At 62.1% G+C, this 20,036-nt stretch overlaps 3 protein-coding genes across 6 annotated transcripts; 1 reads left to right on the top strand and 2 right to left on the bottom strand.

Moving 5' to 3' along the window:
* Positions 1-1,069: 1,069 nt before the first annotated feature.
* LOC136302694 (piwi-like protein 2) lies at positions 1,070-9,023 on the bottom strand. The gene is made up of 20 exons (XM_066206184.1): positions 8,936-9,023; positions 8,448-8,628; positions 8,261-8,371; positions 7,893-8,010; positions 7,685-7,806; positions 7,497-7,577; positions 7,198-7,311; positions 6,894-7,082; positions 6,625-6,709; positions 6,426-6,512; positions 6,201-6,341; positions 6,013-6,126; positions 5,293-5,481; positions 4,804-4,905; positions 4,607-4,726; positions 4,118-4,206; positions 3,723-3,828; positions 2,853-3,106; positions 2,031-2,138; positions 1,070-1,313 (listed from the first exon to the last, which is right to left on the bottom strand). The coding sequence occupies exons 1-20, from the start codon at positions 9,021-9,023 to the stop codon at positions 1,157-1,159; spliced, it is 2,556 nt and encodes an 851-aa protein (XP_066062281.1). The 3' UTR covers positions 1,070-1,156.
* Positions 9,024-10,201: 1,178 nt separating this feature from the next.
* On the bottom strand, positions 10,202-13,976 carry LOC136302798 (DNA-directed RNA polymerase III subunit RPC4-like). 4 transcript variants are annotated; one of them, XM_066206345.1, is made up of 9 exons: positions 13,898-13,976; positions 12,978-13,143; positions 12,795-12,838; positions 12,296-12,441; positions 12,091-12,218; positions 11,548-11,719; positions 11,217-11,464; positions 10,637-10,789; positions 10,202-10,423 (listed from the first exon to the last, which is right to left on the bottom strand). In XM_066206345.1, the coding sequence occupies exons 1-9, from the start codon at positions 13,936-13,938 to the stop codon at positions 10,301-10,303; spliced, it is 1,221 nt and encodes a 406-aa protein (XP_066062442.1). In that variant the 5' UTR covers positions 13,939-13,976; the 3' UTR covers positions 10,202-10,300. The 4 variants fall into 4 exon arrangements, with proteins under 4 accessions (XP_066062442.1, XP_066062443.1, XP_066062445.1 ...); XM_066206346.1 differs by having other exon boundaries at positions 12,091-12,215; XM_066206348.1 differs by lacking the exon at positions 13,898-13,976 and adding an exon at positions 13,822-13,857.
* Positions 13,977-14,765: 789 nt separating this feature from the next.
* On the top strand, positions 14,766-19,352 carry LOC136302845 (phytanoyl-CoA hydroxylase-interacting protein). Its single transcript, XM_066206434.1, has 5 exons — positions 14,766-14,986; positions 16,010-16,193; positions 16,920-17,094; positions 17,775-17,892; positions 17,996-19,352. The coding sequence occupies exons 2-5, from the start codon at positions 16,029-16,031 to the stop codon at positions 18,528-18,530; spliced, it is 993 nt and encodes a 330-aa protein (XP_066062531.1). The 5' UTR covers positions 14,766-14,986; positions 16,010-16,028; the 3' UTR covers positions 18,531-19,352.
* Positions 19,353-20,036: the final 684 nt, after the last annotated feature.

Here is a 20,036-nt window from a genome sequence, read left to right as displayed (position 1 = left end):
ACAGCCCCTGGGAGCACTGACTGCCCCTCAACCCCTTCCCAAGGGGACACAGCACCCCAAACATCCCTTCAGGTGGGGCTGGGGGACCCCAAGGACCCCCTGGAAAAGCCTGAGGGGGTTCGGGGGGGACAAATCCTGGTAGCCAGACCCATCCTGGCTCCTCTCCCGGTGCCAAGGAACTGTCAAGGACAAGGAGAAGGCAGAGCTGGGATGGAAAAAGCTGCTGGAAGGAGTCAGGCAGAGCTAGGGGACCCCCAAAACCCCCAACCCAGCACCCCCAGGGCCGAGATCTGCTCCGAAATCCCATCCCAGGCTGGGCCACGGCTGCCAAAGTCCGCCGGCATTGGCAAATAAACGGGGATAAATGATTAACCCAGGGCACAAGGTGACAGCTGTGGTGGCACCACTGCTGTGACCCCCCCTCAGTGTCCCCCTGCTCCATCCCGGGGTCCCCCTGGGAATGAGGGGCAGCCCAGCATCCCCCCAAATCCACGAGGGAGCAGCTGTCAGCAATGACTTTATTCGAGCGAACCACAAAACTGGTTACAGCGAAGAGAAAAATCAGAGAATTCCAACTTCTCTTCGACTGAAGGCAAAAAAAAAAAAAAAAGCACCTAAAATAGGTGAAAACTCAAAACCTTTCCCTGGGGTAACGACCTGAATCCACAAAGAATTCTCCTTGGAAAACCAGTGACTCCTCAAGGACGGGAGAACCGGCCAGACTGGAGCTGGTTTGTTCAACAGCAGCTTGAAAAAGCCCAGGAAAACAACTTTAAACCTACATGGAAATGCAAGAAACTGGGGGGGAAAAAAAACCCACCCCAAAATCCTTGGGATTTACATCCAGCACCTGCACGGGGATGAGCTGTGGGAGCAGCAGCACTTTTGGGGCTCATTAACTCAACTCCCCTTCACTGGGAGGGCTGGAGGCCAGCGGGATATTTATTCCTTTGGGTTCATCCCCACATGGAGAGAATTCCCAAAAACCCACAGCCCTGGGATGCGGCTGCAATCCCCAGCACCCTCTAAACCAACAAACAACGAATAAATTAACACCAAAACAGGGAATTGGGGGGGGGGGGGGCAAACAGCAGCAGAATTCCGGGCGCAATCCCGGTTTTCCGGGTGCAATCCCGGTTTTCCCGGCCCTGGCAGGTTAAAGGAAGAAGAGCTGCTCGCTGAGGCGGGCGCTGGGCTCGTGGTGCAGGATCTGTCCCACCAGGAACGCCAACTTGTGGGCGTATTTGCAGGGGGCAGGGACACGGACGGTGCCCGGCCAGTTCCAGTACAGGTGACACAGCTTGAAGGTCAGCCTGGGGACAGGGAGAAATGGGATTTGGGATTCCAGGGAATGGATCCAGGTTCAGATCCCTCCCAGAAACTGCTCCCAGGTGTCTCTCTCTTTGGGACAGGGAGAAATGGGATTTGGGATTCCAGGGAATGGATCCAGGTTCAGATCCCTCCCAGAAACTGCTCCCAGGTGTCCCTCTCTTTGGGACAGGGAGAAATGGGATTTGGGATTCCAGGGAATGGATCCAGGTTCAGATCCCTCCCAGAACCTGCTCCCAGGTGTCTCCTGTCCTTGGGACAGGGAGGGAATTGGGATTTGGCATTGCAGGGAGTGGGGACAGATCCCGGAACCCGCCTCCAGGTGCGTTTACCCAAAGGCTGGGAATGGGGTGACCCAGGTGCGGGATCCGCCTCATCCACGTCCTCCCAGTTCACCCAGTACGAGCAGCAGGCTCAGCCCAGTGCCTGCACAGGGACCCGGCCCCCCTCAAAACTGCTCCAGGGGGTTGATTTACCCAAAAACCCCAAATCTGGGGGGTTTTCCACAGAAGGAAGGTTGCTCTTTCTTCTGTGGGATATTGGAGGGGGGGGCTCTGGGATTCCTGCTCTTGTCTCTGGAATATTTTGGGGGCCCTGCAGGATCTCAGGAACTCTGGGATCCCTGCACTTTTCCCTGGATGATTCTGAGGGTCTCTGCCCCCCTCCAGGGCGGATTTTGGGGGGCTCAGGACCCCCCTTACCTCTGGAGGTGCTCGGAGCTGAGGTTGGCCGTGTTCCACATGCAGATGTAGTGCGTGGGGACGCTGCAGCCCTGCCGGGAGTGATGGGCCAGCAGGAAGAAATCCTGCCTGGAAAGGCAAAACAAACCCCAATTTTATTCTTTTTCCACCCCAAAATGAGCATTTTTGCACCTCAGGGAGCTCTGAACTCCAGCCTGGGCTTTTATTTTTGACACCCCAGAACTGTGGGTTTGAGCCCCAAGGGTTTTTGCACTCCACGGGGATTCTTTTGCACCCTGGGATGCTTTTACCACCATCTTTCTTTCACTCTGGGCTCTTTTTTTTTTTTTGCACCCTGGGGTGGTTTTATAACCATTTTTTTTTTTTTGCACTCAAGGTGTGTGCACCCCAGAGCATCTTATTTTATAAAAACAACAAATTATAATACACCTTATGGTATTTTCACAGCTTTTTTTTTTTTTTTTCTTTTTTGCACCTTGGAGGGCATTTACACATTTTTTTTTACACCTTGGGGTGGGTTTTTTCCAACACCCCGGGTTCTATTTCAAACAATTTCCTTGGCACCCTGCGAGGTTTTTCTGCACCCTGAGGAAGTTCTTTATGCACCCTGGGCTATTTTTACAACCCTTTTTATTTTGCACCCTGGGGTGGTTTTACAACCATTTTTTTTTTGCACCGAGGGTGGATTTCTTTTTCCACCCTGGGGCATTTTCCCCTCCATTTTTTTTTTACACCCAGGTTATTTTTTTTCCCCCTCTGGGAGTGTTTTTTCTCCCTTCCCAGGGTGTTTTTTACCCCATCCCAGCTCTCCCAGCCTCTCACCGTCCCAAGCTGGTGACGCTGTGGTCGATGACGGTGCCCAGGGGAGGGGACACCAACTCCTCTCCTGTCAGGCAGTAGAAGTTGGTGCTCAGCTGCTTCTGCACCACCACCACCACCAGGCTGGGCTGGTAATTTTGGAAGGTTTGGAAGCTCTTCTGGAGCTGGGGCACCTCGTACTTGAGCACGATGTCCAGCTGGGCGTCGGACACCCCGTCTCGGTACACCACGATCTTCATGGGCAGGGAGTGGTTCAGCTGGGGGGGAAATGGGGAAAATCAGCTCGTTTTTACCTCCCTGCCATGCACAGGATTGGCTGAGGGAGGTGGGAAAATGTTCCCTGCTCAGGAGGAGTTTGGGTGTCCAGGGATGGAGCTGGGAATTGGACCCAAAAGTGCAGCTCAGGGTGGGTTTGGGGAGGGCTGTGTTTGTACTAATCACAGAATTCCAGACTCATTTGGGTTGGAAGGAGCTTTAAAATCATCTCATTCCAGCCCCTGCCATGGGCAGGGACACCTCCCATTATCCCAGGGTGCTCCAAGCTGGCTTTGGACTCTTCCAGGGATTGAAGCAGCCACAGCTTCTCTGGGAACATCCCACGAGCTGGGATTTTTTCCTGGCCCTTGCCCTGTCACAGGCTGCTTTTCTCACGCTGGGGACAAGGGACAGGCCTTTGGGAGCTGTAACGTGGCACTTCCCTCGGAGCAAACTGATCCCCGAGATAAGGATGAGCTGTGCCGGCTCCACATCCAGTCCAAAGGCTGCCTGGGAGGTTTGCTTCCCTGCACGTACCCAGGCTGGAAGTTTGGGAGCTTTTCCCTTTTGTTTTGAGGGGACGTGGAACCACAGGAGGGTGTTTCTGGTGGGCCTCACCTCGTAGAAACGCTTGAGGGCCTGGGAGAGGCAGAGCCGGAGGCTGTCGGCAATTTCCTGGTGGGGCATCTGGAAAACCGCCCTGGAGTACCACTTGGTGAGGATGCTGGGGATGGGATCAGAGGATGGGAATGAGCAGCAGGAAACCCCCCCAGCACCAGGCAAAGTCCACCCAGGCCTTGTGCAACCGCAAACCGGCCCCTTGGCTCAGCATTCCCAGCCCTTTCCCCAGAGATTCCCGACACAAACACCTCGCCGAGCGCAGCAGCTCAGGGACAGCAGCACCCTCACCCCCTTCCCGGCCAGGGAAGGGGATTTTGGGAGGGGATATCCTGCAAATTCCCGGGGCAGAGCAGGAAAACACCTTCCCCTCCCTCGCGCAGGAAGGCACGTACTGGTTCATGCTGGCCACGAAGCCGATGACAGAGCGCATCCCTGGGCTCCTGCTGTGGTGGATGTCCATGCCCACAACCATCAGATGCTTCTGGAGGGGGAAAAAGAGCTGGGATTTAGGGATAATGTCCATGCCCACAACCATCAGATGCTTCTGGAGGGGGGAAAAGAGCTGGGATTTAGGGATAATGTCCATGCCCACAACCATCAGATGCTTCTGGAGGGGGGAAAAGAGCTGGGATTTAGGGATAATGTCCATGCCCACAACCCTCAGCTGCTTCTGGAAGAGGGAAGAACAGCCAGGTGGGATTTAGAGATAAGACAGACACCCCCAGGCTCGGATCCCGCCAGCCCCAAGGGACTCACACGGACCCAAGAGAAGCCAACCCTGATTCTCCAGACGGTTCATCCAGCCCGTGCCCACAATAATTCACCCTCTCCAGAGCTTCCAGGCTCATCCCAAGCCTCTTCCCAGGGTTTTCCTGCCTTACCAGTGGGATATCAACCCCCCAGAGCTGCCCGCCCAGCTTGCAGTTGATCTGCAGCAGAACTTTCTGCACCACGCTCCTGATCTTGCCAGGATGGCCCGTGAGGGACTGGGCGTTGATGACCTATGGAGAGGCAAAAAACAGGGAAAAGTGAGGCTGGAGACAGCCATGGATTCCCAGGAATGGAGGTGCCAACCCACCTGGGAGGGCACCGGGGTCTGCACACAGCAAAGCTTCTTGATGGCCCCGTAGATGTCGTCGCGGCCGCTGGGGATGATGCACAGGAGCATCTGCACCTTGTCCTGAGGGGAATCGTGGAATTGTTCAGGTCGGAAAAGCCCTCCTGGATCACTGAGTCAAACCTGAGGTCACCAATAACCCACGTCCCCAAGTGTCACATCCACATGGAGTCCGTGCCAGGGGACTCCACCCCCTCCCTGGGCAGCCCCTTCCTGTGTCTAACAACCCTTTCCATGAAAAAATTCCTCCTGGTGTCCAACCTGAGCCTTCCCTGGCACAGCTCGAGGCCGTTCCCTCTCGTCCTGTGCTTTGTTCCCAACTCCCACCTGACTTCACCCTCTTGTCATGGATTTTTAGGGAAAAATAAGATCCCCCCTGAGCCTCCTCTTCTCCAGGTGCTCCCATCTCACCTTCCCAGTGATCCCCCCATGGATGTCCCCACTCCTCACCTGGCTTCCCAAAGAACTCTGGATGCTCCTGACGTAGGACTCGATCCGGTCATCATGCAGCTCCTGCACCATGGGCTGTCCCACCTGTATTCCCATGGCTCCAGAGCTGCTCCTCATGGTCCCCAGCAGGTCCCTGGCCAGCTGCTGCAGCCGCTTGGGATAAACCAGGAGCCAGGAATCGAAGGAGACCTGGGAGAGAAGCCAGGACAGGCCGTGGTTTGGGGAGTGTCCCTGCGGCTCCCAACGCACGCAGCGCGTTCCCGTTTGGGAGGGGAGAAACCTACGGAGCACAGGGGGAAATCTGGGAGAGGACAAGTGGGCCTAGAGGAACCTGGAGCACAGCAGGGAGTTTGGGAGAGGGAAATATGGGAGAGGGAAATCGGGCCAAGAGGAACCTACAGCACAGAGGGGAATCTGGGGGAGGGAAACGTGGCCCAAGAGAAATCTGGAGCACAGAGGGGAATCTTGGAAAGGAGAGAATTTTGGACAGAATTCCATCCAATTCCTGCATGTGAAAGGCTCCCTCCACCCTGGGACGAGGTGGGGAAAGCAGACACCACAGCCACATGCCTCCAGCTCCTTCGGAAAAAAACGCGCCGGAGCGCAAATCCAACACAAACAAGGGGAAGGGTTTGTGCCGTGGAAGCGGCCCAGGAAAACCCATCCCAAAGCTTCCCAAACCAGGGGTGAGGGGTGGGAGAGACGGCTGCTGCTGCTCACTGCGACGATGGGCGCTTCCCTTGCCACCTCCCGGTGCCAGCCCACGTCCTCGGCGGGAAGGAAGGAGCGGTGCCGGAGGTTGATGCGCTCCACGGGCAGGATGTGACCCTGGGTCTGGGCAGAGCAGGAATCTCCGGAGCTGCCCCCGCTGCCCCAGGGGGGAAGGCTGGGAGGCCTGCAGCCCTTACCCTGTAGATATCCGTGTCCAGGCGCAGCCCCCAGCGGCCCAGCTCCCGGGAAGCCTCCGGGGTGTCGCGGATGCGGCGCAGGAGGCTGGTGAGGCGCTTGTAGTGCTGCTGGGGGCTCTGGATCATCTCCCACATCACGTCCTGCATTGGAACACCCAGCGGTGAAGGAGGGCTTGGGGTTCCTTCCAAACCCTTGGGGAAGATGGGGATGAGGCAGGCTCTGACCTTCAGAATCCGACGGTTCTTCCGGAGGTCGGAGAGCCCGGTGAGGAAGGTGAGCTCTGGCACGAGCAGCACCAAGTCCAGCTGGCGCTGCAGGGAGGGACAGGCACCGACGGTCAGCATTCCAGGGTCTGGGAATGCCTGCTCTCCCCAGGGGCTGGAGGAGCCCAGAGCAGCCCGTGGATCTCCGTGCCCGGCTCACCTTCCCCTGCGGCATCAGCTTCTCCTTGGGCTTGTGGACGAGCAGCGGCTGGTCCAGTTCCCTGATGGTGATCCCGTGGGTCTTGCTGGAAAAACAGCATCATCACACAACCCTGGAATTTCAGTTTGGAACAGAACTTGCAGAACGCCCAGTCCCAAACCCCTGCCGTGGGCAGCAAAACCTCCCTGCTCCTGCTCCCTCACCTTGGATTAGTGCCGAGCACGGAGCCCTTCCCATTCCCAGGGGATGATCCAGCAGCTCCCGCTCACCTGTAGTACTCCAGGAAGGTGATCTCCTGGCCGCTGGCCAGGGTGAAAGTGTCCTTGGGGGTCTTGTCCCAGTCGATGTCGTCCACGCGATAGGTGCGGTTGTTGTAGCGCGTCATCACCACGCTGCCCACCAGCTGCTTGGTGCACTCGTCCTGGAACGTCCTCTGGCCCTGGGCATGGATGGTTTGCCTGGGAAAAGAGGAGAGGCACGGAACGCTCCCTTCCTGTGCCATCCCAAGAGTGAAGCACCTCTTGCAGCACTTTTGTCCCCAAAATTTTGGGGGTTTTTTGCCGCTTCTCTCACATCACACTCAGGATGGACTCGCTGCGGACGATCTTGTGGATGGCGTCCACCATGAGGAAGAGCCCTCCGTCCTTCCTCCTGATGCTGACGGCGTATCCCGGCCAGATGTGGAGGCTGCACCCAGGGGGAAAGAGGCCCGGGTTAACCAAGGAACACCCAAAACTCAGGGATTCGTTTCCCAGCTCCCAACTTCTCAAAACAGCCGCTACAAAGTCAGGCTGACCTGGGAAAACTTCCCATCTTCCAGGTTGCCAGGGAAACAGGGATGATCCTGTGGGAAGGAAGGTGCCAGCACCCACCTGTATTTCTGTAGAGTGGTGGCCTGGGCAGGCTCAAAGAAATGTCTCCCAACCAGGCTCATGTTTAAGATTTTCATCACCCTGAGGATGGAAAGGCAGAGGAAGTAGGAGTGGATGAGGATTGGGAGGAAGAAGGAGGAAAGGGATCTCCTCCCTGGAGCTCAGGGAAGGTCTCTTTGGCCTCTCACCTGCGGAAGACCACGTTGTAAAAGGGGATGCAGAGATCCGAGCTGGGCTCCAGGACTTTGGTCATCTGGATGCTGATGGAAATCTCCTCCCCGTCGCCCTTCCTCCGAGCCTTCAGGCTGACCTTTGGCAGGGCCAGAGGGGGTTCTCCCACCCAAAACAGGGGCTCCCCTGTTCCCCCAAACCGGGTGAGAGCCCCCCACCCCTTACCTTGGGGATCTGGATGGGCAGGAAGAGGATGGAGCCGTCAAAGGCCATCACGTCCCCGGTCACGGCGTGCTGCTCCTTCAGCATGGCAAGGCGGGCACCCCTGCACTCCACCTCGGGGCTGGGGGCACACAGGGGCTTTTCTCCCTCCTCTGCCCCCCCCCCCGACCTCGCTCAGCCCCCCAAAAATCCCCCCTGAAGGTGAAAACCCAGAGCTCTTCGTTGTGCTGGGGGCCACCACAACGTTGCTCCACCTCACGGCAGCCTGGACAGCAAGAGGGACACAGAGGGGACACCTGGGGACACCTCACCCTCGAGGAGCTGTGGGGGACCCTCGAGGGGATGTGGGGGACCCCGGCCCCCATTATCACCTGAAGGACACGTGGTACTGGTAGACGGCTTCGTTCTGGCAGTGGATCTTTACAAAGTTCAGCCCCACGGGGACGGTGGCTCCCTTTCCCACCGGCTTCGTCCCCTGCGTCCTGCGAGGGACAGGGGGTCAGCAGCGACCCAGCAGCACCTGGACCCCAAAAGGTGGGGCTGGGGGGCATCACTTACGGCCTGGCAGCAGCCGAGGGGGTCTCTGGGGTGGGCACGGGCGTCGGGCAGGGCTGGGGGCTGGGTGGGCACGGGGTGGGAGCAGCAGCAGCTCTTCCAGGCTGGGTGGGCAGCGCGTCCCCTCTGCCTTTCCACAGGATCCTGCGTCCCCACAGAGGGCTGGGGTGAGCCCCGGGACACGCTGGGGACACACCGGGGGTGTGCAAACCCCCAGCGCTGACCCCGAGCCCCTGAAATCCCCCTCCTCCTGCCCCACAGCAGCCTGGGGGGCTCAAAACACCCAGTATTTGGGATGAAGGGATAGGAGGCACAGAGGAGATGGGGAAGACAGAGGGAATAAGGTCGATATATGGGGCAGGGGGAGACAGAGGGGATGGAAGGGGAGAAGGAATGAGGACAGAACACAGAAGGGGGCAGGAGGGACACGGAAGATGAAGGAGGACCCAGAGGAGGGTGGGCACTGAGGGTTCGGGGTGTGGGGGACTCACTGCCCACGCGTGGGGAGCGCCGCCAGCGCTGCCCCCTTGTCCTCCTCCTTCTGCTGCACCGGCCCGGGCGGAGCCGGAGCCTTCCCATCGTCAGCACCGCCCCGACCTGCGGGAGCAGGGGCACCGTGAGCCGGGCAAAGGGGCTCGGCTGGCCCCCTCCGCCCCGGCACCTACCCAGGGGCCTCTCCAGAGGCCGCTCATCCAGGCCCAGCCGGCGGAACAGCGCGGGAAACGGCGACGACGGCAGTCGGGGCTGGCCGGGACCGGGAGAAGGCAGACGAGGGGAGGAGGCGGCGAGCCCGCGGAGCCCGCGAAGCCCGCGGAGCCCCCGCGCCACAGGGACGGCGGAGCCGGGCCCGGGCCCGGGCCGGGGCGGGCAGAAGGGCCGCGGCGGGTCCATGGCCGCCCCGTCGAGGCGCGTCCGGAGCCGCGAACACGCCGCCGCCGCCGCCCCGAGCGCACGCGCGGCCCCGCCCAGGCGCGGACGCGGCGCTGATTGGACGGCCCCCCTGAGGACACGCCCATACCGCGGCGCCTCCTGGCGGAGAGGGCGCGGGGCGCTGAGGGCAGCGCGGGAAAGGGGAGAGGGGGCGTGGTCACGCGGGGAGGGGGCGGGCTTATGCAAAAGAGTGGGTGGGCATGACGGGAGGAAAGGATGCGACGACGGGGCGAGAAGGGGTGGGGTGGTAATATGGGATTGGGGGGTAAAATGGGACGGGCACGGGAGGGTTAAAATGGAGTTCGGGGGGTAAAATGGGATGGGGCGGGAACGGGGGTATTGTGGGATGGGCAGGAGAAGGTTAGGATGGAATTCAGGGCATGGGATGGGGCAGGAGGGGGGGTGAGAAGGAACTGGAGGGGTAAAATGGGACAGGTAGGTGGGGGTAGGATGGGATGGGAAGGATGGGGTGTGATGGGGCAGGAGTGGGGGATAATATGGAATTGGGAGGGTAAGGCCAGATGTTGTGGGGTTTAATGATGGGATGGGGTGGGAGATCAACGTGAGCAGGGACCCCAATGCCTCACAGGGCTCAGCAGACGTGACAGACCAAGACTGAGCAGCCCCACACAGGGGGAAAAGAGGTTTTATTCCAGGTTTTTCCCTCAGGACCTGTGTCCTGCTCCCAGCAGCATGTCCACAGAGCTGGGGGACACACCACGGTCCCACACATCCCGAGATCCCCGTTTGGCACTGGGGGGAAGCCGCCGGTTTGGGGGACACAGCCGGACACCCTGCGGGGCTGGGAGGAGGTGGGAGCTGGCTCTGCACCCACACCTGCATGAGCCCCCTCCCCACGTCCCAAAGGCACATCTGGAGGGGCTGAGGGTCCATCCCTGGGCGTTGGGGGGCCGGGACCCCCTGGGCTACCGGTGCCGGTGCTCCAGGAGAGCCTCGAAATCCGGGGAACAGACCAGCTTGTGCCGCACATGGCCCAGCACAATCATCTCCCCTGTCCGGTTGTCCCCGATGCCAACAGACACCAGCTCCTGTTCCATGGGGGAGAAACACCCTGAGCAGCCCAGTGCCACAGGAATCCCTGGGAGATTCCAATGCTGAGCCCGGAGATGTCCCCAGAGGGGATCAGCAGGACCCTTCCCCACCATTACCACAGGGAAGGGATGCCCAAGAGGAGCACGACCCCCTTGGGGGGTTATTGGGGTGAAACCCCCCCAAATCGGGGCCCAGTGTCCCTTCTTTACCTGTAGGAAGGAGCAGGGGGTGCCCATGGTCACATCCAGGGTCACCTTGCCCAGCACCAGCTGCACTTTTCCCGACTTTCGGATGAGCAGTTTCCCCACCTGCCCCTCGGGGAGGTCAGCCAGGGTGCAGGTGTTCTCTGCCTGCTTTGCCTCCTGCCATGGCACAGAGGGACTGGGATCACCCCACGGGACTGGGATCACACTGCAGGATTGGGATCACCCCACGGGACTGGGATCACCCCACGGGATTGAGGGGACAGCACTATGGGATGAGGGGACAGCACAGGATTGGAGGGGAAAGGACACTACAGGATAGTAGGATGACGCCATGGGATAAGGGGGACATCACGGGATAGCAGGGAAGTCACCACGGGACTGGGAGAAGACAACACCATGGGATGAGGGGGAGACATCACGGGATGTGGGAGAAAGGACACCACGGGATGGAGGGACACCACAGGACAGGGTGGAAAGGACATCACGGGATGGAGGGACATCCTCATGGGCTTGGGGGAGACAACACCACAGCAGGGGAAAGATCCCACCCTGGGATGAGGGGACGCCCCCACAGCGCCCCTACCTGGCTCTTCTCCTGCTTCACCACCAGCACCTGCCCGTCCTCGTTGTGCAGCTCGGATTTGATGGGTTTGGAGTCATGGGTGGGGGGCTGCCCGGGCAGGGTGTCGGGGAGCTGCAGGAACACCAGCTCCTCCTCGGCCCCCAGGCTCAGCCTCTGCAGCAGCTCAGCCGCCGACACATCCCGCGGGAATCCGGGGGGGCCCTTGGGCTGTGCCGGCTTGGGATCCTCCTCACACGGCTCTTCCTTCACTGCAGAGGTGGTGCGTGGGCATGAGGAAAAGAGGGACACCCCCAGCTCGTCCCCGCTGCGTCCCCACCCCGTCCCAGCCCACCTTTCACCGCTGGTGGGTCCAGCTCCATCTTCTCCTCCTTGGATCCAGGCAGCCATGGCTGGGTGTCCTCCTGCTCTGCCACCTCGTCCTTGAAGAGCCACCCCGAGTGGGCCAGGGGCAGCTGCACCGGCTTGTTCCGGATGTCGTTCTTCAGCCCCGGGTCATCCAGGAACTGTGAGGACAGGCAGGGGACACTCAGCACCGCCCCAGTGGCACAGGGGACACTCAGCCCCATCTCAGTGGCACAGGGGACCCTCGGTGGCACAGGAGACACTCAGCACCACTCTGGTGACACAGGGGACCCTCAGCACCACCCTGGTGGCACAGGGGACACTCAGCACCACCTCGGTGGCACAGGGGACCCCTGGTGGCACAGGGGACACTCAGCATCGCCCCGGTGGCACAGGGGACACTCAGCACCGCCCCAGTGGCACAGGGGACACTCAGCACCGCCCCAGTGGCACAGGGGACCCCTGGTGGCACAGAGGACACTCAGCACCGCCCCAGTGGCACCAAAGTCACCCCCCTTCCATGCCCACTGACATCATCCTTCTGCAGCATCCGCAGGATCTGCTTCGTCTCCTCGTCCGTCTCCCTCTTCTCCTTCTTGATGTTGATGATGTGGGAAGGGCCGAAGTCGGACATGTCCACGGTCTTGTCCCAGGAGCCTGCTGGGGGACAGAGGAGCAGCCCAGGGTCACCCCAAGAGGGATCTTCCCCCCAAAACCCAGAGGGAAGCTCCCCTTACCTTTCTTCTTCATCATTTCAGCAGGGCCCTGCTCGAAGATGGAGTGGGACTGGATGACCTCGGGCCGGCCCCGGCCCCGGCCGTGCCCATCCCGCTGCCGCTCCCGCTCCTTCTTCTCCTTCTTGACTGTCACATCCTCCCGGGGCCTGCGGGGCGAGGAGGTGCCACATCACCCCCAGCCCTGCCCCAAGCCCCTCCCAGCACACGGAGTTTTTTGGAAGGAACCTCTGGACATCACCCTGAGATATTTACGTGGATGTTCGGGATGTTTGTATGGGTATCTGAGACATTTCCATGGACATTTGGGGTATTTATATGGATCAATGGGATTCCCCGCTCACTCCTCCCTTCTCCAGACCAACCAGGCCCAATTCTCGCAGTCTCTCCTCCTTAGAGAGATGCTCCAGGCCCCAAATCATCCCTGTACCCCCCTTTTTACCCCCCCACTGCTGGCAAATCCGCCCCTGCCCCTTCTGGAAACAATCCCAAGGCCACTCACTCCTCCTTGATCTTCCTGCTGATGATGTTGGGGGTGAAGGTTTTCTGTGAGCAACAACAGAGAGAGAAAAAAAAATCACTCCCAAAACCCCCCTCCAGGGTCTCTCAACAGACACCCCCAAATCCTTGCCGGGGCAGGACACTGGGTGACCCCAATTTGGGGATTGAGGGGGGTGGGACTCACCTTCTTGACGCCCCCCAGGGTGAGGTCCCGGGAGCGGATGGAGGGCAGGCGGCCCGGGCTGAGGGGGGGGGCCGCGGGGCGTCTGCCCAGCACCCCCCGAGCCCCCGGGAGCCCCGGCCGGAGGCTGCCCGGGGAGCCGGAGCTGCCAGAGCCCCCCTCGGCCATCCTGCGGGGAGGGGACATGCTCAGGGACACCCGGGGGACTCCTGTGTCCCCAAACTGGGCTCAGTCATATAACGAACCCCCTGTGCCCCCAAACAGGGCTCAGTCATACACACACCCCAATATCCAACCCCCTGCGCCCCCAAACAGGGCACACACCCCAATAACCAACCCCCTGCGCCACCAAACAGGGCTCAGTCATAAAACGAACCCCCTGTGCTCCCAAACAGGGCTCAGTCATACACACACCCCAATAATGAACCCCCTGCACCCCCAAAGAGGGTCCACGTGTAGCCCCCTCCCCTGAGGGTTCGTGTGCCCGCTGCACCTCCCAGGACCCACTTGTGCCCCCCCTTCCCAGCTTTCTCAGCCCCCTAATACACCCCCAAACACTCGTCCCCCCTCCCAAAGGGTCGCAGTCCCCCCCGTTCCCCTCAGGACCCCCTTGCCCCCACTCCTCAGGGGTTCAGACCCCCATTACCCACTCACACCCCACAGAACCCGCTCGCAGCCCCCTCCTCAGGGGTCTCAGACTCCCAGGCCCCCCCTGCGCCCCCTCCCCAGGGGTCTCAGCCCCCTCCTTGTCCCCTTTTACCCACTCTCCCCCCTCTCCCCGGCATTCTCACCCTTCCATACGCCCCCAACCAGGACCCACTCTCCCTCCGCTCCCCAGGGGTCTCACCCCTCTCCTCGCACCCCTCAGGACCCCCTGGACCCCCCAAAACTCCTCCCGCCTCCCCCGCCACGCCGCCCCTTACCCTGCCCGGGCAGCCACGGGCTCGCCGCCCCCACTGCGCATGCGTCACGCACGACGCGCCCTCCCTGAGGCGACGCTGCTGCGGCCATCTTTGCTGAGGGCACGGCGGGCTTGGCAAGGAGCCGCCATCTTTGTGGTTGGCATTGGCCAGCACTGTTTGAAGGCGGCGGTGCCATCTTTGTGACGGGCAGTGCCCTGTTCTCCGGACTGGGCACAGGGGGGCAGCGCTGGGGGGACATTTTTGGGGGGTCACTCAGCCCTTGATTTAACACTCTCACGGCGTTCCTGCAGTGCAATCACTCCCTCGAGGTCCTCTGCAGCCTCACAAGCAGGCGGCACCTCCACAGAGGGGGTTCATGCGTGTGCACCCCCTCGCAGAAATTTTGGGGAGCAACGATATTTTTGGGGTGCTCTCCCACCCGCCCACCCGAAAAAAAGCTTTGTCCCTCAAGAAGGGTGTTCACTACGTGCAAAACAAAAAGTCCGTCCGTTCTCCTCCCTCGGGCTCTGCACCCCCATTCCCGCAGGGGTCCTGTGTGGGTACCAGCATTCCCACGCACCTCATCCATCCCAATTTTGGGGCCCGGAGGGGGTGTTCCCATTGTCCCGCAAGCGGCACAACCGGGACACCCTCCCCTCCCCGGCCCCAAAAATGGGGGGAACAGGCAGAACATGCCCACCACCCACCCCCAATCTGCACCCACATCCCACTCTGCCTCCATCACCTGACGCCGCACGCATCCCTCCATCCCATTGGCAGAACCGGGAGGTTTTTCCTTCCTCCCCCCTTCTCTCCCAGCTCCTTGGATATCTATTTTTCCCCCTTTTTTTTTTTTTTTTTTTTTTTTTCTTCTCTCCCTCCTCTGGAGGGTGTTTGCTATTTCCGAGCTGGCTGGGAGGATCCCAGTCGCATCAGCCGCAGGCAGCGACGCGGCATCGCCGGGTACCACCGCGATCCCTCCGGCATCCTCCGTCCTTCCGGCTCGGATCAGCCCCGCCGGGGCTTTCTGTCCTGCCCTCCCTTCCCTTCTCCTGCCCTGCCGCTCCACCGGCACCCCCGCGCCTCCCGGCAGCCCCCCGGCACGGCCAGGTAAGGGCCTCACCGGCACCGTGACACCGGAGCAGCCACCAAATCCCGGTGGCATTGAGGCGACATCCCCGTGGCATCGCTGAGGGATGCTCGAGGGGCCGGGGGACACGGCGGGGTCGCGGAGTCGCTGAGGGCTCTTAGGGGACACGAGGTGTTGGGGACACGGGGACGCGGTGACACGATCCAGCTGGCACAATCCCGGTGCAGAATTCCTGCGCCACCGCCGGGCACGGGAATGGGGCAGCGAGGTGGCACCTTGTCCCCAGCGCGGTGACCTTCTGCCGTGCCCGAGGGCTTTGACGGGGGGGGACGCGCGGGGTGACAGCGGCTTGGGGGTGCAGAGGAGGGGGCTGGGGGTCTGCGCAGATGGGGGGGGGACACGTGTGGCCGTGGGTGGCCGTGGGTGCCGAGTGACAGGGGCACACACGGCTGAGCCCGGCGTGGGTGGCCGTGGGCACACGGAGGGGGCGGTGGCACGTTGGCGTCCGCGGCTGCCCCCGCACAAACCTGGAGTGAAGGGTGGGGGGCACCCCTCTCCTCCAGCCCCCCTCGGAGCAGCCCCCCGTTCCCGTGCCGTGGATGTGACTCCGTGTCCCCCCTCCGCCGGCATCGCCCGCCTCCAGAGCGCCTTCCTGGAGCGCAGGGAAACTGAGGCACGGGGCCGGGGCAAAGGCGGATCCAGCTTTTCCAGTGCCTGCGTCCAACCCTCCCCTCTCTCAGCAACTCCCTCGACTCTCCCCTTGTTTTTCTTTCCCCACCCGGTGTTGAGCAAACCCCGAAACGCCCGCTGGCGTCGCGCCGGGGCCCCGCGGCACCCGGGGGAGCGGCCGGGGCCCCCGCACCCGACCGGGCTTGTTCCCGGCGTCCCGCTGCCTGCTCCTGCCTGCGCTGCCTATTCCTGGCTCCCGGCCGCTTTTCCACCCCGGTGCCATCTGCTCCGCCGCGGGCGGCCTTGGCAGCTGCCGACGTGGGCAGCGAGAAGGGGGTTCGGCGCCCCCCAAAACCCCGCGCTGTGCCTCGCAGGAGCTCAGCCCCTCCGGCCATGGAGCTGCTCTCCACCCCCAAAAACATCGAGATCAACAACATCACCTGCGATTCCTTCCGCATCTCCTGGGCCATGGAGAAGGGGGACCTGGAGAGGGTCACCCACTACTTCATCGACCTCAACAAGAAGGAGAACAAGAATTCCAACAAGTTCAAGCACCGGGTGAGCTGGGGGAGGACGCGGGACCCCCAGTCCGGGGAGAGGAGACGGGCTTGGGAGGGAGGAACTGGCTTTTAGCCCTCTCTAGTGCTGAATTTGGGTCATTCCCCTCACGGGACACGCTGGCGGAGTGGACTGGGATGGGGATCGGAGGGTGACGGACCCCGCTGAGCCCCCGCGGGGGAGCTGAGCTGCTCCTGCTCCCCCTCCCCGCGCTGCGAGTCACTAATTCGGGCCGTTTTTAGCAGCGCCGTTGCCACGGTGATGCTATTTAATGTTTAACATTATTTTTTTTTCTCTCCTCCCCAATAATAAGGGGTGGGGGGGTGGGGGGTGGGATATTTTTTTCCCCTCTATCTCCCGACTTCAGCATCCGCCGTTGCCACAGAAACGGCTCTGCACTGCGGAGCTGCTCCGTGGCCTATTGACACCGCGAGATGCCACCGGGAGCGCGGGGTCCTCGAGACCACCCCCACCTTGGGGACCCTGTGTCCCCACCGCAGCCGGGACGTGTTCGGGGACACGGACGGGGGAGCACTGTGGGGACAGAGCAGGGGGTGCAGCCCGAGACGCGTCACCACGGTGTTTGGGGGGGTGTCGGTGGATATTTTGGGGTGCGTGGTACCCGTCAGCATCCCCGCGGTGCGGGGCAGGGATGCAGGGCGCGGGTGCGGGGGGGGGGGGGGGGTGTGAGATGCTGTCCCCCCTGACCCTCACCGCTCGGCACAGGATGTCCCCACCAAGCTGGTGGCCAAGGCGGTGCCGCTGCCCATGACGGTGCGGGGCCACTGGTTCCTGAGCCCCCGCACCGAGTACAGCGTGGCCGTGCAGACGGCGGTCAAACAGAGCGACGGCGAGTACCTGGTGTCCGGCTGGAGCGAGACCGTGGAGTTCTGCACCGGGGGTGAGCGGGACCCGCGCGGCCCGGAGCCGGGAGGGACGATGGGGGCGTTCCCGGGGGCCCGAAGGGAGGATGGGGGCGAACCCAGGAGCCGAGAGCTCAGAGAAGGACGGGGGCGATGCTGGGAGCCAGGAGGGAGGACGCGATTTGATGCCTGGAGTCAGGAGCTGGGACGGGGGATGGGGACGATCCCGGGAGATGGGAGGAGGATGGAGGCAATGCAGGGAGCCGGGAGCATGAGGAGGACAGGGGCAATGCCCGGAGCTGGGAGCCAGGAGGGAGGATGGGGCTGATGCCTGGAGCTGGGAGATGGAAGGGGGAAGAGGGAGCTCAGAGGGAGGACGAGGATGATGCCTGGAGTGTTGGGAGCAGGGAGGGAGAACAGGGACGACCCCAGGAGCTGGGAGCAAAATGGGGTCAGTGCTGGGAGCACGAGGGAGATCGGGGGTGATGCCGGGAGCCACGAGCACGGAGAGAGGACGGGGCCAGTTCCGGGAAGATGGGGGAAACGCTGGGAGCTGGGAGCCCGGAGGAGGACGGGGGCGATGCCGGGAGCTGGCACAAGCCGGGCCGGTTGGAGCGGCAGCTGATGAGTGGGAGGCAGGAGGTGCGGGGAGCTGCGGGCAGGGATGGGCTGCTGCAGGGGGATGGAGACGCCCTGATGTCCCCGTGCCTGTCCCCAGACTACGCCAAGGAGCACCTGGCCCAGCTGCAGGAGAAAGCGGAGCTGATCGCCGGCCGCATGCTGCGCTTCTCCGTCTTCTACCGCAACCAGCACAAGGAGTATTTCCAGCACGTCAGGTACCCCCAGCCCCATTCCCCACGCTCCCCACCCCCAGAACGCATTCCCTGACCCTGCCTGTGCCTGTCTTTGTGTCCCTCCTCCTCCTCCTCCTCGTGGCAGGATGCACTGCGGGAACGTGATGAAGCCGTCGCTGAAGGACAACAGCGGGAGCCACGGCTCGCCCACCAGCGGGATGCTGCACGGCATCTTCTTCAGCTGCAACACCGAGTTCAACACCGGGCAGCCCCCCCAGGACTCGCCCTACGGCCGGTACCGCTTCCAAATCCCGGCCCAGCGCCTCTTCAACCCCAACACCAACCTCTACTTCGCGGACTTCTACTGCATGTACACCGCCTACCACTACGTCGTGCTGGTCCTGGCGCCCAAGGGCTCCTCGGGGGATCTCTTCTGCCGGGAGCGCCTTCCCCAGCTGGACATTTCCTCCAACAAGTTCCTGACGTGCTGCGTGGAGGAGGGCGAGCTGGTGTACCGCCACGCCCAGGACAGCATCCTGGAGGTCATTTACACGGAGCCGGTGGACCTGAGCCTCGGCGTGCTGGGGGAGATCAGCGGCCACCAGCTCATGAGCCTCTCCACCGCCAACGCCAAAAAGGACCCCAGCTGCAAGACGTGCAACATCAGTGTGGGGCGTTAAGGGGCGAAGGCGGGCAGGGCCGGGCAGGGGGACGGGCGCTTGCCGCGGGAGCTTCTCCTACGGACGCTGGTGGGTGGAGGACACGGGTGGACTCAGGGGATGCGGGTGGCGCCCCGAGCAAGGAGCCGATGGGACGCTGGCCCAGCAAGGAGGCAGAGCCCGAGCCGCTGTGCGCCCCGAGGGAGGAAGCCTTCATCTTCTGGGCTGGCCGACCAGCAGCATCCTCGCTGGCGTGAGCCCCGTGCTCTGCCCTGCTCCGCGCAGCCACTGCGGGACCCCCCACCTCCCCTTCCCCTCCGGTGTCCCCCGCATCCCCCCGCCACAGGTTCGCACAGCTCCCAGGGAGCCCCGGCCCTGCCAGCCGGGACTGGGGCTCCCCGGCCACTCCAGGGGGTTCAGGGACATGTTGGAAGCACCCCCCCCGGTTTTGAACTGCTCCCGGGGACGGCGGGTGCTCAGACAGGGACCCCCGCTCCTGCCGGCGCGGGGCTGCAATGGTGCGGGGACCCTGGGCGTGCCCCCGTGTCCTGTCCCACCCTGCTCGGCCATCCTGCACCGCCCGAATCCGCGGCCCCGGAGGCAGCCGGAGGAGCCGGGAAAGGGGAGAACGGAACTGAACCCCCCTCTCCCTGTGCTCCCCAACCCGCCGCCCCCCGCATGAGCCGTCGGCAGCATGGCGCTTGCGTGCGGCCCCCCCGGGGTGCCCGCCCCCTGCCCCCCGTCTCTGTGTCCCCCCTGCACGCTGTACAACAACCGGCTCCCCGTCCCCGAGCATCCCTGTGCTGTGCTGGAGGTGTTTCAATAAACTCTGTGCGGTCGCCACCGGCCGTGTCACGCGCCTCTGTCCCCCACGGGACCCCAAAAAATGGCTCTGACCCCACCCCCACACCGGTCCAGCTCAGGGGAAGTGGGGATAGGATTGGGAGGGGGCAAGGTGGCCCTCGCCAGCTCTCAGAAAATTTCGGGTTGGAAGGGCCTTCCTGGAGATCACCGGCTCCATCCCACCTGCCCGGGCAGGGTCACCTGGAGCAGGTGACATAGGAACACATCCAAGTGGGTTTGGAATGTCGCCAGAGAAGGGAGGCTCCACCCTTCCCTGGGGCTGTCCCAGTGCTCTGCCACCCTTCATGGAAAGAAGTTCCTCCTCGTGTTGAGGTGCAACTTATGTCTTTGTTTATGGCCATCGCTCCTCGTCCTGTCACTGAAAAGTTCCCCAAACTCCTCATCCCCTTTTCACCATGGAGACTGAAAATGAAAACTTTCCCAAACTCCTCACCCCCTTTTCACCATGGAGACTGAAAATGAAAACTTTCCCAAACTCCTCACCCCCTTTTCACCATGGAGACTGAAAATGAAAACTTTCCCAAACTCCTCACCCCCTTTTCACCATGGAGACCGAAAACCCCTCCGGATGAAACACCAGTGCCCATCCCGGTTCTGTCTGGGCACAGCCCTGGCACAAACAGGGAAGAGGAGCCCCCTCCCCGTTGCACCAGCAGCGAGCAC

The sequence above is a fragment of the Chamaea fasciata genome, unplaced genomic scaffold, assembly GCF_029207755.1.
Source record: "Chamaea fasciata isolate MVZ Bird 193981 ecotype frontalis unplaced genomic scaffold, bChaFas1.0.hap1 SCAF_30, whole genome shotgun sequence".
Taxonomy (NCBI): Eukaryota; Metazoa; Chordata; class Aves; order Passeriformes; family Sylviidae; genus Chamaea; species Chamaea fasciata.
Note: the sequence above shows the minus strand (reverse complement) of the source record. Positions and strands in the feature narration are given on the sequence as shown.

Excerpts from the sequence above, each read along its gene's own strand:
- LOC136302694 (XM_066206184.1), bottom strand. The coding sequence starts at position 9,023 with ATGGGAAGGCTCCGGCTCCGCCCGGGCCGGTGCAGCAGAAGGAGGAGG. Across the intron at positions 7,312-7,496 it reads ACCACTCTACAGAAATACAG|CCTCCACATCTGGCCGGGAT; the intron begins GTGGGTGCTGGC and ends CCCTGGGTGCAG. Across the intron at positions 6,513-6,624 it reads AGCTGATGCCGCAGGGGAAG|CGCCAGCTGGACTTGGTGCT; the intron begins GTGAGCCGGGCA and ends CCCTCCCTGCAG.
- LOC136302798 (XM_066206345.1), bottom strand. The coding sequence starts at position 13,938 with ATGCGCAGTGGGGGCGGCGAGCCCGTGGCTGCCCGGGCAGG. Across the intron at positions 12,219-12,295 it reads TGAAATGATGAAGAAGAAAG|CAGGCTCCTGGGACAAGACC; the intron begins GTAAGGGGAGCT and ends TCTGTCCCCCAG. Across the intron at positions 11,720-12,090 it reads GGATGCTGCAGAAGGATGAT|TTCCTGGATGACCCGGGGCT; the intron begins GTCAGTGGGCAT and ends CTGTCCTCACAG.
- LOC136302845 (XM_066206434.1), top strand. The coding sequence starts at position 16,029 with ATGGAGCTGCTCTCCACCCCCAAAAACATCGAGATCAACAACATCACC. Across the intron at positions 16,194-16,919 it reads CCAACAAGTTCAAGCACCGG|GATGTCCCCACCAAGCTGGT; the intron begins GTGAGCTGGGGG and ends CGCTCGGCACAG. Across the intron at positions 17,893-17,995 it reads GAGTATTTCCAGCACGTCAG|GATGCACTGCGGGAACGTGA; the intron begins GTACCCCCAGCC and ends TCCTCGTGGCAG.